The sequence below is a fragment of the Calliphora vicina genome, chromosome 5 (genome assembly GCF_958450345.1).
Source record: "Calliphora vicina chromosome 5, idCalVici1.1, whole genome shotgun sequence".
Taxonomy (NCBI): domain Eukaryota; kingdom Metazoa; phylum Arthropoda; class Insecta; order Diptera; family Calliphoridae; genus Calliphora; species Calliphora vicina.
In genome coordinates this window covers 3,909,171-3,929,300 of record NC_088784.1, presented here as the reverse complement: position 1 = coordinate 3,929,300, position 20,130 = coordinate 3,909,171, and the positions used below count along the sequence as shown (strand labels likewise).

At 28.1% G+C, this 20,130-nt stretch overlaps 1 protein-coding gene across 1 annotated transcript in view; it reads left to right on the top strand.

The window, feature by feature from the left end:
• The window catches only part of trpl (transient receptor potential-like), a 40,379-nt gene extending 20,713 nt beyond the window's left edge, over positions 1–19,666 (top strand). Inside the window, exons 3-14 of the mRNA XM_065510882.1 lie at positions 5,646–5,883; positions 8,626–8,768; positions 9,474–9,654; positions 10,567–10,758; positions 10,814–11,048; positions 14,188–14,461; positions 14,530–14,922; positions 15,112–15,307; positions 15,459–15,623; positions 15,753–15,972; positions 18,584–18,923; positions 18,994–19,666. Of these exons, the coding sequence (XP_065366954.1) occupies positions 5,646–5,883; positions 8,626–8,768; positions 9,474–9,654; positions 10,567–10,758; positions 10,814–11,048; positions 14,188–14,461; positions 14,530–14,922; positions 15,112–15,307; positions 15,459–15,623; positions 15,753–15,972; positions 18,584–18,923; positions 18,994–19,666 (3,250 nt within the window). The remainder of the gene's footprint in view (positions 1–5,645; positions 5,884–8,625; positions 8,769–9,473; positions 9,655–10,566; positions 10,759–10,813; positions 11,049–14,187; positions 14,462–14,529; positions 14,923–15,111; positions 15,308–15,458; positions 15,624–15,752; positions 15,973–18,583; positions 18,924–18,993) is intronic.
• The last annotated feature ends 464 nt before the right edge of the window (positions 19,667–20,130 follow it).

Below are 20,130 nucleotides of genomic sequence, written 5' to 3'. Positions count from 1 at the left end.
ATTCCATGGATTTTTAAATCGTCAAAAGTTATATACATTTTTGAAAAGAAGACAAAATTCTCTATCCATTGATATATAACATGTCTACCTTATGTTTTTTACGTGTCAAATAAATTAGGGAAAACTTAACAACTCGCTGAGAATTTAACTAGCACTGTTATTTACATTCATAAAAATGTTATTATGTAGGCAACATGCTTTTTTATGAATTTCTATGTTAGGTAAACCTACAATAGATCAAAATCGGGAAAAATATTTTTTAACCCGAATTTTATTTTCACCAAAAAAATTTTATTGTAATAAATTCTTTTTGCAAAAAAAAATTTTTTTTAAAATTTTGAAAAAAATTTGAAAAACAATTAAAAAAAAATAATTTTTTTTGCCTAATAAAAAAAAAATATTTTTAAGTATAATTTTTGAAGGGTATATAAGATTCGGCACAGCCGAATATAGTTCTCTTACTTGTTTTAACCAAGAGTAAATAAAGTTTTGTAGGCTTTTAAATAATGCACAGAAATACTTTTGCTTCTACACATTTTTGGTTTATTTTGAGAAGTATTTAATATTTAAAAAATATGCAAGCTGATACATGGAAAATAAAAAGTTTGAAGATTTGCTAAAATGTAAATGTTAGCAGGTCAGACCAAAAAGTACAATGAAGAGTCTGAAAACAGCTGGTTTATAAAAAAAATGTTACACTAATTTTGAATATCTAATAGTTTTAATAAAATTTCACAATTTGCCGAAATTCTTTAATTAACTTTGTGTTAATTTGTTTATCTAATCAACAAAATTCTTCTTTATAAACATGATATACTCATTCTAGTTATAACTCCTAAATGTAGGCAATTATTTTTGCAATTATGCTTATGCAACATTTACCCCCAGCAAACCATTTAATTAGTAAAAATGACACATTTTATAAATACCAACTAGAACTACTTAAAATTACACAAATATTTCTAAACATATGCATACTATGTGTAGCTCTGTTTATTTGTTCAATTAACAAAATTAAACTAAATATAAACACAAACATAAGCAAACTTGCTAATAATTACTGCTAAAAGTATGCAATAACTTTTAAATTTTATGACACTACTGGAAGTATTGTAAGAGATTGTGTTAAATGTTTATTTAAATTTAAGTCTAAAGCATTACTAAACATCCTTACACTTACTTATTACCAAATTAAAGAAAATTAAAAGAGTTTTTCCATTTTTTTCTTGTGGCTATTTTGTTTATTATTGAACATTTTGTGCTCAACAAGCGTTAATAACTACAACAATATAATAAACAAATAGAAATTTTAAGTTTACATTTTAATTTGTCAACACAATAGTTGGTTTTTTTATAGCAAACACACTTCAAACTGTCTAAGTGTGTACAAAACTAAAGAACAGAAAAGAAAATAAGGCCAGGAAGAAGTAAAAAAAAGTGAACAAAATCTAAACAAAGGCAACTAGTAAATAATAATAGAAAATATGCATAGGAGTATAAGTACTACCACAACTTTAACTTGTCCAACCAAAACAATTTAAAGGAGACATACTTCAACACATTTCTCTTCCCCCCTCCCCCCAAAAACTTATACACAAATATTTGTACCATGTTTGTCACAACTTAACAAACTACAACATTGTTTATGTTTTTCTTTTTCATTTTCTACACAAAAAAAAGGGTTCAAAAAGGACAACAATTATAAGGACTACAATGACAGGATACCCATTTAAACACACCTATACTTGGTACAAACAGGTATTAACATATACCAGCCATACTTAGACTCTAATACAAACATAACAATGTCCTCTTGCTCCAGCTAAAAGGACAGGTGTAGTATTTATGTGTGTCTGAGTTTTGTTTTGTTCTGTTTACCGATACACTCAGGTAAAACAAACACAATTATAATATGATTGTGTTTTATGTACAAAAAATTCATACTTGGTTTTCTTTTGTGGCTATTGTTGCCCTTTTGAAGTGGCCAAAAAAGTAGAATGGACTGGGTTTTAATTTTTGAATGGCTTGGAGTTTTGCTACTTCTGTGTGCAAAGGATAAGAGTAAAACCAAGTTGTTAAGTTTTGTGGTTTCAAATGACCACAATAGTTTTAAATTTTACATTATTGTTTATGTTTTGTGTATTATCTAAACTAATAATGTTATAAAGATATACATATACATAAAATTAAACAGTGGCGAACAAAAGTAGTGGGAAAAAACTGGATATTTTTTAAAGAAAAATTGTTATAGAATATAAGGCGTGATGGGCTTTTACTATTAAATGAAAAGATTTTATGAAATTTTTCTTAAATAAAAAAGGTGTTGTGAAATTTTTCTTATAGAAAAAAAAATGTGGTGGACATTTTCTTGTAGAACGAAAAGTGTGGTGAAATTTTTCAAGTAGGGTGTGGTGAAATTTTTTTATAGAAAAAAAGTGTGGTAAATATTCTCAGAGATAAAATAGTGTGGTGGAATTTATTATTTAACAAAAAGTTTATAAATATTCTAAATTTGTAATATGGAACGAGGGTGTCTTTAAATTTTTGTTATAAAAAAAATAGTGTGATGTAATAGAAAGGTTAGATATAATTTTCTTATAGATAGAATAGTATCACACCTAGTGAGGCAAATTTTTTTCTTATAGGAAGAAAGATTATATAAGATGTGATCAAATGCAACAACAAATCAGTGGTGAACATTGATATTTTAGAACAAAATGTTTGTAGAATTTTTTTTATAGAATAATTTGGTGTTGAATTTTTAGAAAAATTATCTGCTGTATTTTTTTGTAGAAAAAATCTTATTAAATTTTCCAAAACATTTTTTTGAAATTTTTTAGAAAAAAAAATTGTGTTAATATTAAAAACAACTAAGAAAGTATGGTCAGTCAAGCCCAACACCAAATAAATATGCAAAAACATTTTTCATTTAAAATATCAATAATTTATATTCGTGACTGATTTTCGGAAGTGGACCTTATAAGGGAGCTATGATCAATCATGGACCGATCACCATGAAATTAGGTCGTGTAATTTAAGTCTATATGAAAGTTTACTATGTTGAATTTTGTGTGTATACCAAAATTTTTAAGCGAATTATGCACGTTAAAGTGATTTTCGGAAGCGGGTCTATATGGGAGCTATGACTAATTATGAACCGATCGTAACAAAATTTTGTGCCATGAATTTTGTATATATAAAACTTATTTGGAGCGGAATTAGTGGAGATGCATATATAAATTAAATATTTATGACCGATAAATTCCAATTTCGGAAGGACATTTGTATGGGGGCTAGGTGAAATAATGGACCGATTTCAGCCAGTTTCTATAGGCTTATTCCTTGGGGCGAAAAAATAATATGTACCAAATGTGATCGATATACCTTCAAAATTGCGACCTGTACTCTGCGCACAAAGTTTACATGGACAGCCAGCCAGACGGACGGACATCGTTTAATCGACTCAGAAAGTGATTCTAAGTCGATCGATATACTTTAAGGAGGGTGTTAGACTAATATTTTTGGACGTTACAAACATCTGCACAAACGCATTATACCCTCCCCACTAAGGTGGTGTAGGGTATAAAAATATGTGTTGAATTTTTTTTAGGAATTTTAAAAAAAATGGTGTTGATTTTTTTTTAGTAAAAAATTTGTGGTGAATGTTTCCTGTAAAAAATTGAACTGGTTTCAATTATTTCATAATTAAATCAAGTATTCATTTGCTCAAAAACAAAATTTCTTGATATTTTCTATTGAATTTTGAGTTTTGAATTCGATTATTTTGACAATTGAATATACAATTTTCGTTATTGATTGAATTTCAAATACAAAAGTTATTGAATAGATAATTTTCGTAATTGAAAACACATTTTTGTTATTTTTTGTGTTTTCAATTACGAAAATTATGTATTCAATAATTTTTGTATTTAAAATTCAACCAATAACGAAAATTGTATATTCAATTGTCAAAATAATCGAATTCAAAACTCAAAATTCAATAGAAAATATCAAGAAATTTTGTTTTTGAGCAAATGAATACTTGATTTAATTATGAAATAATTGAAACCAGTTCAATATGGGATAAATGTTTGAATTGAAATATAATTTTTTCTGTGTATGTAAGTTTTTTAAAAAAATATCAAAATTTTTTCCTTAAAAAATCAACCATAAAAAATTTATTTTTTTTTTCAAACCAATTTTTTTTAAATTTAAAAAAATTCAACTTTTTTTTAAATATTCCAAAAAAAATTTATGTTAAAAAAATTTAAATTATTTTTCTACAAAAATTTTATTTTTATAAAAATATTCACAACAAACAAATAACGAAAATTGTATATTCAATTGTCAAAATAATCAAATTCAAAACTCAAAATTAAATAGAAAATATCAAGAAATTTTGTTTTTGAGCAAATGAATACTTGATTTAATTATGAAATAATTGAAACCAGTTCAATATGGTATAAATGTTTGAATTGAAATATAGATTTTTCTGTGTATATATGTAAGTTTTTTGAAATCGGAACACAAACGAAGAAATAGGATCATTTTTAAAATTGACCATACACGTGGTGTCCTAATTTGGGGACCCCTTGCACAGCTCCTGCTTGGCTCATGAGGTCCAGATTCAAAACTTAAATACGACAGAACTTTCCCTTTGCGCATGTGAAATTTTATTCAAATCCGAGTAAGGGTTTAGAAGTTACAGATTTATTTCCCTCTTTTTTTCTTATACCACTGTGCGCCAGTCATATTTCCTTTTAAATTCATTTCATAGATTAATTCAGGATTTTGTTTTATTTTTAAATAAAACACTTCAAATAAAATTGGATTTCAGAATCTTAATTTCATTTAAATTTTGGTCGCGAATATAGGTGGTCCATTCGGAAAGTTCAAATATCAATCACTATTTTCAGCAATGCTACCAATATCTTTCGAATTGTTACGATGTGAGTCTTTACATTACGAACTTTCAAATAATACTAAATACAAATTAAATGACACTCGCGTGTGATCTGTAAAAAAACAAATGAAAAAAACTCTAACTGAATCTAACCACTGTGCTCTGTATGTATATGTAAATGTTTACTTCTCAAACATATTTACCGGCTGTTCAATGCTTAATAAAAATTTCATTTTACTTCCTTTTTCACTTATTTTCTCTATTGATTCTTTTTGTACTTTAAAACAAACTTTGTGAAATTCTTCAAACAGTTTTATTAGCAAGTAAATTTCTGTAGGTTTTTTTCCCAACATTTTGGTGTTGCTTGGTTTGAAAACTTTTTTAATGATTTTCATTTTAGGTCTCAATAAATGTTTGCAAGTTGAAGTAAAAGAATTGCTAGTGAAACTTAAACAAATGTGTTTTTTTGTTGGTATATAAGGCATCATAAAGTATTGATTACCTTTTAAATTTGTATGATTTTCAGTTTAAAGAAATGCTACTTCAGCAAAGAAAATTTTACAAGGATGTTTTTTTTATTGAAACTTGTTTTGGTAGAGAAAACCCTTAAGGCTGGCCATGTAATTAAAAAATATGTAATTTTTCTCTTAATAAAAGTTAAATTTTTTAAATTTAATAATGGTTTTGGCTGAATAAGTTTTATTCTAGAATTTTTTTTTCTATTTTCTAAACAACTTTTTAGAATCCTACAAAAAGCCCACCGAAAACATCACATCAACATCAATTGCATGGATCCGCTGGGCAGACGTGCCTTAACTCTAGCCATCGATAATGAAAACTTAGAAATGGTTGAGCTGCTGGTTATAATGGGTGTCGAGACCAATGATGCTCTACTTCATGCCATCAATGCGGAATTTGTTGAAGCTGTTGAGTTGTTGCTGGAGCATGAGGAACTCATCTACAAGGAAGGAGAACTTTATGTAAGTGGTGTTGAAATGAGATTTATTTTAAGTGGTAGTGTGTGTATTTGTAAAGCAAAACATGTGTGGTAAGGTTTCCTTGAGTACGTATTGAATTAAAATAATCTTGAAATAAAAATCAGTCATTAGACACGTTTTCATTAGGAAATGAGATGAAATAAAGTTTTTTTCTATTTTGCTTTATTTTTTCTTTTAAACAAAGAAAAGATATTAGATTTGGTAAGGTAGGCTTTAAAGCGCCTTTTAGCATGTAATGTAGCCTTGTTGTCATCACCATAGCAGAATTTGATATTTTCATATGGAAATGAAATTTTTTTCATAAAAACTATGTTTTTGTGTGAAATGGGTTTTAGTGTAAAATCTGAGTTTTTGTGTAAAAACTAAGTTTCTGTGTAAAAACTAAGTTTCTGTGTAAAAACTTAGTTTCTGTGTAAAAACTAAGTTTTTATGTAAAAACTAAGTTTCTGTGTAAAAATTACGTTTTTTTGTAAAATTACGTTATTGTGTAAATTTGTGTAAAAACTAAGTTTTTATGTGAAAACTGTATTTTTGTGTAAAAACTATGTTTCTGTGTAAAAAATGGATTTTTTGGTAAAAACTACGTTTTTGTGTTAAACTGAGTTTTTGTGTAAAAACTGAGTTTTTGTGTAAAAATTTAGTTTTTGAATAAAAACTGAGTTTTTGTGTAAAAATTGAGTTTTTTAGTAAAAACTGTGTAAAAACTACGTTTTTGTGTAAAAACTGCGTTTTTGTGTAAAAACTACGTTTTTGTGTAAAAACTACGTTTTTGTGTAAAAACTACGTTTTTGTGTAAAAAATACGTTTTTGTGTAAAAACTACGTTTTTGTGTAAAAACTACGTTTTTGTTAAAAAACTAAGTTTTTGTTCAAAAAAACTACATTTTGTAGAAAAACTACGTTTTTGAGTAAAAAATACGTCTTTGTGTAAAAACTACGTCTTTGTGTAAAAACTACGTTTTTTTTATAAAAACTACATTTTTGTGTAAAAACTACGTTTTTGTTTAAAAACTAAGTTATTATGTAAAAACTACTTTTTTTTTGTAAAAACTACTTTCTGTGTAAGAACAGAGTTTTTATGTAAAATCTGAGTTTTTGTGTAAAATCTGAGTTTTTGTTAAAAAACTAAGTTGTTGTTAAAAAACTAAGTTTTTGTTTAAAAAAACTACATTTTGTAGAAAAACTACCATTTTGTGTAAAATAACGTTTTTGTGTAAAACAACGTTTTTGTGTAAAACAACGTTTTTGTGTAAAACAACGTTTTTGTGTAAAACAACGTTTTTGTGTAAAACAACGTTTTTGTGTAAACAAAGTTTTTGTGTAAAATAACGTTTTTGTGTAAAACAACGTTTTTGTGTAAAACAAAGTTTTTGTGTAAAACAAAGTTTTTTTGTAAAACAACGTTTTTGTGTAAAACAACGTTTTTGTGTAAAACAACGTTTTTGTGTAAAACAACGTTTTTGTGTAAAACAACGTTTTTGTGTAAAACAACGTTTTTGTGTAAAACAACGTTTTTGTGTAAAACAACGTTTTTGTGTAAAACAACGTTTTTGTGTAAAACAACGTTTTTGTGTAAAACAAAGTTTTTGTGTAAAATAACGTTTTTGTGTAAAACAACGTTTTTGTGTAAAACAACGTTTCTGTGTAAAACAACGTTTTTGTGTAAATGCTGCGTTTTTTATGTAATTTTTACACAAAACCATTTTTTTTATAAAAAATTAAACCATAGATATTCCTTAAAAAAAATGTATTCTTAACCCACTTGAAATATGATTTACTGTCATCATAATCTTAACTTCTAACCCATGTGTTACAAATGCATTGACAAATCCACCCTACCCTTATCTATGCAGTACATTAAGCTAAAAATAAGCATATCAAGGAATTAAGTCAAGAAATCAACTTCCTGTTTGTCTTTCAATAAGTAGGCAAATAATTTTAAGCGAATAAGTAGGTCACCCCCAACCACCGACTTGATTTTAAAAATAATAATCAACCTTTTTATGACTTTAAGCTAAATGCAAAAAAATGTAGCAAATTTTCAATTTAGGTTTTTAAAATTATACCTCAAGGTATTAAAGGTAATAACGAAGCGAATGACAAAAAAAAAACAAAATAAGAAAAAATTATACACATTTGTGGCAAACAAAAAAACAACCGAGTCACTAAATCATAATTTAAATGTGTGTGTATCTTTTAAACACAAAACACAGTATTTGTCTTTGTTATACTGTTTTATAAAAATGTGTGTGTGTTTTTTTTTTGTATAATCGTCTGTGTCATATAAATGTTTGCTTGATTAGGCACTTAATGTACCACATTTGTTGTCGTTTTCATCTCTAACATTTTAAAAGTATTTCGGCTAGAGAACATACACTTTTTATCCACTGGCATTTAAACTTTGTCAAGTCAACACATGTCCTTGACTTCATTTTTCATGTGGATAACCCCGTAATGAAAAAAACAAGACACTGAAATAAGTGAAAAACAAAAATAACGAAAATATGAAAAATTAAACTGAAAATGAAAAATATTCAGGGTTTTTAGTGCAAAAAACTATATTAAAAGAAAGAAACAAATAAAAAAAATATGCTAACAAAAATTAACTTAATCATGCATCCGTGCGAAATTTTTTATCTGTAGACTGTTACTAAATTTTTGTTCTGTTTTTTTTTTTAATTTTCTTATGTTTTCTTACTTTTTGTGTGTTCTTTACTCTCTGTAGAGTTGGCAAAAAGTTGAAATTAATACAGCTATGTTTCCACCGGATATAACACCTTTAATTCTGGCAGCACATAAAAACAATTTTGAAATTTTAAAAATTCTATTAGACAGAGGAGCTGCTGTACCAGTGCCACATGACATAAGGTAAGCTGTTGGTTGTAACATGTATGTATTAAAAAGAAAAAAATCAAAAAAAATAAAAAAATAAAAAACACTCACCTAAAAGTATGCTTTGAATAAAATTGTGCATTTTATATTAGGGAAACCTTCGGTGCAAATAAGTGACTGTGAAAATATACTTATTAGTGTGATAGTAAGAGGAAAATGTGTTCATTTTTGTTTTAAAACAATAGCTTATCACAAAATATTAGGAAAATTTGCAAAAATTTAAAAAAAAATATCTTTTGTTGAAGATACCCTTGGTACGTATGAGTGTTGGTAGTGAATTGTAAATTCATCATACGTCTTGTAGGATAATTTATAACATTTTGTTTGGAAATATTAAAAACATTAGAGATTAATTTCAATTTCTGTGATAGTGAGTTATTGAATATTGAATTAAGGGGGATACTGAAATGTAGATACATATTTTGAACACCCTACACCAGCTTTATTATACATTTGTTAAATATATTAGACGATTCGTTTGCTTGATGTGTTGGTCCGACTGTGTCAAAAACGCTTATGTTAAAAATACGAAGCTGAAAAATAGGAATTTAAGCAGTTGTTTTAAAAATCAGCAGAATCTGCTCAGTGGAAACAATTTTGAATCCTAATATTTTTAATTTTTTCACAGAACATATTTTCAAATTAAAATTTATTTTGAATAAATTTTATCTCCACTTATAGATGTGGCTGTGAAGAGTGTGTTCGTATGTCTTCTGAAGATTCTCTACGTCATTCCTTGTCTCGCATTAACATCTATAGGGCTTTATCTAGTCCTTCTCTAATATGCCAGACATCACATGATCCCATCTTAACAGCATTTCAATTGTCGTGGGAGCTAAGAAATTTGGCCTTAACGGAACAGGTAAATAAATTAATTGCAGAAACCAAAAAAAAGAATAGTTGCTAGTTTAATAAAACTAAAAAGAAACCGCTAACAGAGCCTTAATACTAAATTCAACAAAGATTTTATACTAAAGGCAGCACTGTCTTTATACTAAAGACTTTAGTATAGACAACTGTCTTTAGTATAAAGACAACTGTCTTTAGTATAAAGACAACTGTCTTTAGTATAAAGACAACTGTCTTTAGTATAAAGACAACTGGCTTTAGTATAAAGACAACTGGCTTTAGTATAAAGACAACTGGCTTTAGTATAAAGACAACTGGCTTTAGTATAAAGACAACTGGCTTTAGTATAAAGACAACTGGCTTTAGTATAAAGACAACTGTCTTTAGTATAAAGACAACTGTCTTTAGTATAAAGACAACTGTCTTTAGTATAAAGACAACTGTCTTTAGTATAAAGACAACTGTCTTTAGTATAAAGACAACTGTCTTTAGTATAAAGACAACTGTCTTTAGTATAAAGACAACTGTCTTTAGTATAAAGACAACTGTCTTTAGTATAAAGACAACTGTCTTTAGTATAAAGACAACTGTCTTTAGTATAAAGACAACTGTCTTTAGTATAAAGACAACTGTCTTTAGTATAAAGACAACTGTCTTTAGTATAAAGACAACTGTCTTTAGTATAAAGACAACTGTCTTTAGTATAAAGACAACTGTCTTTAGTATAAAGACAACTGTCTTTAGTATAAAGACAACTGTCTTTAGTATAAAGACAACTGTCTTTAGTATAAAGACAACTGTCTTTAGTATAAAGACAACTGTCTTTAGTAGAAAGACAACTGTCTTTAGTATAAAGATTATTATTATTATTATGATTATTTTTAAAATTTATTGTTTCTTTAATTTTCTTTATATCTTTTTCTAGGAATGCAAATCAGAATATGTGGACCTCAGAAGACAATGCCAAAAGTTTGCCGTTGATTTACTAGATCAAACTAGAACCTCAAATGAGTTGGCCATTATTTTAAATTATGATCCTGATATGTCCACATATCAACCAGGAGATAGAATGTCCTTGAATAGATTAACACAAGCCATCAACTATAAACAGAAAAAGGTTGTTATAACTCATGGCCTAAAATTAAAAAGAAATCATTCGCTTTTTATTACAGTTTGTGGCCCATGCAAATATCCAACAATTGTTATCATCCATTTGGTATGAAGGTCTGCCTGGTTTTCGCCGCAAAACTTTATTTGAAAAACTATTGTGCATAGTCAAAGTAGCCTTATTATTTCCCATCTACTGTCTTATTTATATGGTGGCTCCGAATTGCAAGACTGGCCAGTTAATGCGTAAACCTTTTATGAAGTTTCTTATACATGCCTCATCATATTTATTCTTTTTGTGTAAGTACTTACTCAAATTGGAAGATATTAAGAAATCTGTTATTAAATTAAAGAAAATATATATTTTACTGTGTAATCATATTTAAAATTATGTATGTTTGTAAATAAGGAATGTTACGGCTCCTTTGAACTTTCTGAAGAGTGAGAGTATGTGTTCGAAAACAAGAAACTATTTAAGTTTATTCACATTTGTTTAAATGACATGATGACTCTACTAGATTTCTGTTCACTTTCTTTTTTTCTTCTCGGTTTTCTTAAACATACATACATGGCTTGCTCACAAAACCATTTGTGGACATTATCTAATCTCATAAACCAACAATTGTTACACACAAATACATCCATCCATACATTCATACATATGCACACAGTTACATGATGATTACTCTGCTTGTGTAATAGTGGTGGAGTAGTGTTGATAGTTGTGGTAGCTTTTAGAAATAAGAATGAAATTGTATTTAAGTAAAGCGTAACTAAAGAGAATACAACCGGAAGAATGTGTTCTTCATCATATCATACACATACACGATCTCTTTGTAACACATACACTTGTATACTTTTATGACAACCACTAAGCCATCATATAAAAACAAACATTCACCATAATACCAACTGGATATTACGACGACGACGATGACAACAACTACAATAACAATGTCCTTGTACTTGACCAGAAGCATACCAAACTACAACTCACTCTCACAGATACACACACATGCACATACATTCAGTCATAAAATAGGGAAACAATAGAAACATTTTACATGTATGTGTTTGAATTCTTTTCAAATTGTTAAAACTCATGCACTGCATAAAACAATAATGATGAGTATGATTTTTGTACATGGTGACCATATAGTGTCCTTTATATACTTTAAAATGGATTTTAGATTCATGAACCATTTTGCTTCTGTCTATAAATACATACAGTGAAGTCATTGAACACTTTACTTTTTACTACAAAAAATTGTACAAAACAGATGTGTTTTCGACAAAAATTATTCTTTCCAAATATGAATACGAAATTTTAAATATATAATTTTTAAATTGAAATTATATTAATTTTGTTGAAATTTTCTAAACAAATTTTAAGCAAAAAGAACGTTAAATTTAATGTTCTTTAAGAATAAGTAAAAATATTTTTGGAAATCTTCACTAAATCAGATACTGTCATATATCCTTTTTTAAGAACTTGGGAAAATTTTATAATTTTTAACGAAATCAGTTAAACAATGTTTCTCAAATTATTTTGTTTGGAGTTATCAGAAAAATATGTGAATAAAAAATATAGGAAATTAGAAAAAATTTTATGTGAAAAATTTTGATGAAATTTTATGAAAAAAATTTAAGCTCAAAAGAACGTTAAATTTTATTTTCATTAAGAAACTACAAAAATATTTTTTAAAATCTTCATTAAAACAGGTACTGTCATATATCCTTTTTTGCAGATTAGAGAAAATTTACCAAATCTCTTAAACTATGTTTCTTGAATTAATTTGTTTGGAGATATCAGGAAAATAAGCGAATAAAAAATATAGGAAATCAGAAAAAATTACATGTGAAAATTTTTTATGAAATTTTCTGAACAAAATGTAAGCCAAAAAAACGTTAAATTTAATGTTCTCTAAGAAACTGTAAAAATATTTTGGAAAATCTTAACCAAATCAGATGCTGTCATATATCCTTTTTTTTGAACTTGTGAAATTTGGTTATTTTTTACAAAATCAGTTAAAAGATGTATCTTAAATTAATTTCTTTAGGTTTATTTGAAAAATAAGTGAATAAAGATATAGATAATCAGAAAAAATTTAATGTGAAAAATTTTGATGAAAATTTCTGAACAAAATTCAAGCTAAAAGAACGTTAAATTTAATGTTCATTAAGAAACTGCAAAAATATTTTGGAAAATCTTCACCAAATCAGATACTGTCATATATCCTTTTTTTAGAACTTGTGAAATTTGGTTATTTTTTAACAAAATCAGTTAAAAGATGTATGTTAAATTAATTTCTCTAGATTTATTAGAAAAATAAGTGAATAAAAAATATAGATAATCAGAAAAAATTTAATGTGAAAAATTTTTATGAAATTTTCTGAACAAAATGTAAGCTAAAAGAACGTTAAATATAATGTTCATTAACAAACTGCAAAAATATTTTGGGAAATCTTCTCTAACACTGGTTCTGTCATATATCCTTTTTTTCGAATTTAAGAAAATTTAACAAAATCTGTTAAATTATGTTTCTTAAATTAAATTAATCAGAGTTTTCAGCAAAATGTGTCAATATAAATTAATAAATGCCTGAATCAGACACACGACCACAAAACAGTTATCAAATTTTTGCTTATAAGAATCCAAAAAGTGTGTCCTTTCATATATCCTTTTTAAAAAATTTAAATTTATTTAATAAAAACTTACAATATAGCTTTTCTTTGCATAATTTTTTCTAAATAAACTTAAAGAATTATAAATAGAAAATTATAATCGTGAAAAATAAACATTCTCTTCAGAATTTGTAATAAATTTAAAGCTTACGACATAAAAAATTACATGAAATTGCCGATACTATGAAAAAGATTCAGATAATACTTCTATAAAATAAGTCCTTTCATATATCCTTTTTCCGAAATTGAAGAATTTCAATATTTGTAAACTAGTTCGTAAAGTAAATTTTTAAAAGTAAAAATAAAAATACTTTTTTTTAGAATTTTTAATAAATTTAATGCTTATGGAATGCCAAATTTTATGATCTTTAAGATACTATAAAGAAACTTCAAATAACTCATTATTATAACAGGTCCTTTCATATATCTTTTTTTCAAAGTCAAATAAAAATCCATATTTTTTTCGTTTTATTAAATTTTTAAACAAAATAACATTAAAAGTTGTAAATAATAAATATTTAATATTTAAAAACTAAGCTGTAAGTCCTTTCATATGTCCTTTTTTTGGAACATCTTGAAAATTCAATGATTTAACTTTGATTTTATAATAAACAACTTCTTAATTTTGAAAATTCTGTTTAAAGAGACTTCACTGTTTATGTATCTTCATTATGTAGAAAATTGTCTTTTTATTTGTATTAAATCCTTTTTGCTTTATTATTTTGTTTTCTCTCCCTCCTTGACAACTTACCAGTCATTTTAATATTGGTCTCCCAACGTGCCGATGACGATGTCATACGTATGCTGGGCTCTGAACGTATGAAAAAGCAGTTAGCCGAGCAACAATTGCGTCAACGTGGCCAAGGACCCACCAAACTAGAAATGCTGGTGGTACTGTATCTCTTTGGTTTTATGTGGGAAGAGGTGCAGGAAATATTTAGTGTCGGCATAAGAAATTACTTGAGGAATATGTGGAATTTTATTGATTTTCTAAGGAATAGTTTATATGTCAGTGTCGTATGTTTAAGGTGAGTTGAGTATTATTTACAAAATATAATTAAAGGAATCTTTTTAATTGTTCCTATTTATGCTTTAGAACCTTTGCCTATATACAGCAGGCCACGGAGATAGCCAGAGATCCACAAATGGCTTATGTACCTCGAGAGCAATGGAATGATTTTGATCCTCAGCTAATAGCGGAGGGCTTGTTTGCCGCTGCGAATATTTTCTCGGCCCTTAAGCTGGTGCACATGTTCTCGATTAATCCTCATTTGGGACCACTGCAAATATCATTGGGACGCATGGTTATAGATATTGTGAAATTCTTTTTCATTTACTCATTGGTATTGTTTGCCTTTGCCTGTGGCTTAAATCAATTATTGTGGTATTTTGCTGATTTGGAGAAAAGTAAATGCTACATTTTGCCGGGTGGCCAGGCAGATTGGGCTGGTCATTCGGATTCTTGCATGAAGTGGCGTAGATTTGGCAAGTAAGTAAATGAAATGAAATGTTATGGAATGTAATAGAAAACAAATAATAATACTAGCAATGAGGTGATAATTGTGTGGGAGCAACAAAGATTTAAATGTTAATTCAAGTGTGTTCAATGATACTACACAATAATGTTGGCCTAAAAAATAAACTTAAATCATTTTTATTTATTTTTTACATCTTTTAGTCTCTTTGAATCATCACAGTCTTTGTTTTGGGCCAGTTTTGGCATGGTGGGTTTGGATGATTTTGAATTGACGGGCATTAAGTCCTATACACGTTTCTGGGGTCTGCTTATGTTTGGCTCTTACAGTGTCATCAATGTGATTGTCTTGTTGAATTTGCTAATAGCCATGATGTCCAATTCGTATGCCATGATTGATGTAAGTTCAATAGAAAATTAAATGACCTAAAAAATAACAACACAATAAATCCCTAAAGATTTATTCATACAAATATAATTTTCTGAGAAATAAAATCCTTAAACAAACAGTTAGATAAATAAAACATTTTGTTATTATTATTATAATTTAGCAACATTCGGACACCGAATGGAAATTTGCTCGCACCAAATTATGGATGAGCTATTTTGAGGATACCAGCACTTTGCCACCACCATTTAACATCCTGCCTTCTGTCAAGTGGCTAATCAGAGTGTTTAGAAAGTCAAGCAAAGAGATTGATCGCAAACGTTCCAAGGTAATAACAAAATAAATATGTATTTCTATAGCTATGATGTTATTTGTTCCTTTGCTATTTCCCTTGACATAATTTTTGTTTTTTCTAATCTTAAATAATGTGTCCTGCATTCCTTTGGACTTTACACAGAAACGTCAGGCTAAGGAACAAGAAAATGCTTATGACAGCATAATGCGCTCTTTGGTTTGGCGCTATGTTGCTGCCCAAAATCGCAAGTTTGAAGATAATCCAGTGACAGAGGATGACATCAATGAAGTCAAAAGTGAAATATCCACAATGCGTTATGAAATGTTGGAGATATTTGAAAACAGTGGCATGGATGTGTCATCGGCTGCTAAAAAGGAGAAACGTAAGTAATAGTAAAATGTATAAAAACCAGCAAGATTTTATTCTTTATAATTATATTTAACAGTAATATTAGAAGCTGGTTATTTAATTTTAATAAACCTTCATCAAGATTATATTCATTAAAATATAAATTATATGAAAGAAAGTATTCAGAAAATTCAAGCAAAAGTTGTTTGAATGAAAAAAATTACAGGAAACGACTTTACAATAAATACAAAATCTTTATTATAAATACACAGTCTTTAGTATAAAGACAATGGTCTTTAGTATAAAGACAATGGTCTTTAGTATAAAGACAACTGTCTTTAGTATAAAGACAACTGTCTTTAGTATAAAGACAACTGTCTTTAGTATAAAGACAACTGTCTTTAGTATAAAGACAACTGTCTTTAGTATAAAGACAACTGTCTTTAGTATAAAAACAACTGTCTTTAGTATAAAGACAACTGTCTTTAGTATAAAGACAACTGTCTTTAGTATAAAGACAACTGTCTTTAGTATAAAGACAACTGTCTTTAGTATAAAGACAACTGGCTTTAGTATAAAGACAACTGTCTTTAGTATAAAGACAACTGGCTTTAGTATAAAGACAACTGTCTTTAGTATAAAGACAACTTGTCTTTAGTATAAAGACAACTGTCTTTAGTATAAAGACAACTGTCTTTATTATAAAGACAACTGTCTTTAGTATAAAGACAACTTGTCTTTAGTATAAAGACAACTTGTCTTTAGTATAAAGACAACTGTCTTTAGTATAAAGACAACTGGCTTTAGTATAAAGACAACTGTCTTTAGTATAAAGACAACTTGTCTTTAGTATAAAGACAACTTGTCTTTAGTATAAAGACAACTTGTCTTTAGTATAAAGACAACTGTCTTTAGTATAAAGACAACTGTCTTTAGTATAAAGACAACTGTCTTTATTATAAAGACAGACTGTCTTTAGTATAAAGACAGACTGTCTTTAGTATAAAGACAGACTGTCTTTAGTATAAAGACAGACTGTCTTTAGTATAAAGACAGACTGTCTTTAGTATAAAGACAGACTGTCTTTAGTATAAAGACAGACTGTCTTTAGTATAAAGACAACTGTCTTTAGTATAAAGACAACTGTCTTTAGTATAAAGACAACTGTCTTTAGTATAAAGACAACTGTCTTTAGTATAAAGACAACTGTGTATAGTATAAAGACAACTGTCTTTAGTATAAAGACAACTGTCTTTAGTATAAAGACAATTGTCTGTGTATAGTATAAAGACAACTGTGTATAGTATAAAGACAACTGTCTTTAGTATAAAGACAACTGTCTTTAGTATAAAGACAACTGTCTTTAGTATAAAGACAACTGTCTTTAGTATAAAGACAACTGTCTTTAGTATAAAGACAACTGTCTTTAGTATAAAGACAACTGTCTTTAGTATAAAGACAACTGTCTTTAGTATAAAGACAACTGTCTTTAGTATAAAGACAACTGTCTTTAGTATAAAGACAACTGTGTATAGTATAAAGACAACTGTCTTTAGTATAAAGACACTGGTCTTTTGCAAAAAATCATTGGTATTGATTATAAATTTATCAAAAATGTCCATTGACAAGTAAGAGACTGCTTTCCTTTTGAGGCCAAGAACGAATGAAACCAATATCTGATACTATTTTCCAAAGTAATACGTATCCCAGAGAGAGCGTTCTGCTTCGGTCCAAATAGTAGTTGGATGGAGCAAGGTCTGGCCTATAAAGCGGGTGAGGCAAAACTTCCCAAACTTTTCATTCTAGATAGTTTTTCACAGGTATTGCAACATTTGGCCGAGTGATGTCATGATGGAATATCGCAGTCTGGCTGGATATTCCGGGCGTTTTTGGTCAAGCGAATCAGTACGGTACAGGGTTTTTCACAGGTATTGCAACATTTGGCCGAGTCATGTCATGATGGAATATTACAGTTTCATGTCTGGCCGGATATTCCGATTTCAAACTCTTTTGGTCCTACCAAATATAGAGCATTACCTTTTCAGACCCTTCGGGTTATGGTAAAGCCTGCATTTCTAAGTCATACAAGCAATAAATTGAAAAGTAAAAAGTAAAGTTTATAAAAAACAATATTTCTCAAATGTATACAATTTTTTTTACAAATTTTGTTGTTAAACTAAAAAAATGTATTTAATAAAATTTTTATTTTGGTACTTTTTTACAAAATGTTATATTTACACATTTTGTTTAAGGAGTATATTAAACCTGAATCTACCAAATTACTTGTTTGGTACTTTTTTCAAAAAAAATTACATTTTACATATTTTGATCAACTGGCAGTTTACTAAGTAGTTTAATAAACCAGCATTTACCAAATTGCTTATTTGGTACTTTTTTAGAGTAAGAACTTTTTACATTTTTTACCCAAGTATTTGAGTTCTAATTAAAGAATATTTTTGTAAAGATAACGCTAAATAGATTTGAATTTAAACAGTTTTTACAAAAAAAAAGTTAAAAAACTTAAAATTCTACCCATTTGGTACTTTTTTGAAAAAGTACTTTTTACATATTTTGTTAAAGAAAGATATTTTTATATTTATTGTACGTGAATTAAAAAAAAAATATAATTTCCTTTTTTCTTTTAGCCTGCCGTGCCAAGAAAACCAAGGTATGGGAGCGTCAGCTAATGAAAGGATTCCAGGTGGCACCCTGTCAAAATGTCAGCGAGGAAAAACTTAATGGCAATGTGAATGGTGAAGGTGACATCAACGAAATCCGAGTGGAGAAAGATCCCTCTAGACCAGACAAAGAAACACCAAAGCAACGATTCCAAAGAGTGGCGCGGCAAGTGGCACAACAATCCACGGCACACAAATGGACAGTAGTGTTGCAGGGCACCCTAAAGGACTCACAAATTGGTAGATGCTCTAAGGAAGGTGTCAAGAATTTACAGCATCTAAGTAAAGCCTTAGAGGAAGCTAAAAAGTTGGTTTAAAGAAAAGATTTTTAAATAATTTATTTTTATACTTACTAAATGAATACTTTTTATTCACAGATTAATTTTACAATCCCCGCCTACGGTTTCAGGCAGAGAATCTCCCATAGCGGTGGAATTTGAAGATGAAAAAACTGCTACTTTATTGGAGCTATTAAATCAAATCAGTGAAGAGTTAAAAGATAACAAATCTACCACATTACAGCAAAGATTAAAAGCAGAGGAAATTAAAAATAAATTTCTTCTACAGCCGCCCCGGCCTCCCCTAGCCAAAGACATTAAACCTATTATAAAAGAGTATGGAGTCAATTCACCTGCTTCTTTAAATCTCAGTAAATCCGTAACCACTAGAACCCAAACTTTACCAGAAATACAAACAGCTAAAAAAGCACCCACAAAGTCTATGGGTTACCCAAAAGGCATTGAATTGACTTTATCGGCAAATCAATTAGCTAAATCTTTTAACAGTAAAAAAGCAGCTCCCTTAGCACCTACTGGACCTAAGCCCGTACACAGTACACATACACCCTTTGCTGTGGAAATGGGTAAAGCTGGTCGTAAAGCGGGCTATGCTAGACCACCAAATGCTTCTGCTTACGAGAATATACCCTCAAATTTTAACTTAAATGTGGTGGATTTGGAAGATGACAGTGATATGATGGATAATATTTCACAATTCAGCTCAGATGCTTATAATTCTCCTAAACATGAAGAAAAGAAATCAAAGAAATAATTTGATTTGTTTTAATTATAAAGGTTGTTAGGGTATCAGCTTTAAAGAAACATTTTCAAAATATATTTCTGAAAAATTTGTGATAAAAAAAACAGGTGAACAATTGTTATATTAGATAAAATAATAAATTAAATAAAGCAAAACTAAACTAAAACAGGGACATTTTAACAAGTGCAATAAAGAAAATTTTAATTATAAAAAAACAAAATTTAAAATTGTTGTTATTTATAAAAGGAATAAAATGAGCAATATGTGTTTGTTTTAGCAATTAAATTTAAATTTCTTAAACATTATTTCTTATTCCTAACAAATTCTTAAATAATAAAAACAACATGTGCATTTAACATTTAATCCGACAGTTCTAATAAATATCCTTACTTTGTTTAACAAGAAAATTTCAGCAATTATTGGTTTACTTTAAATCTCTAGCTTTGCAAAATTGAACTTAACACTTTCTTTGTTTA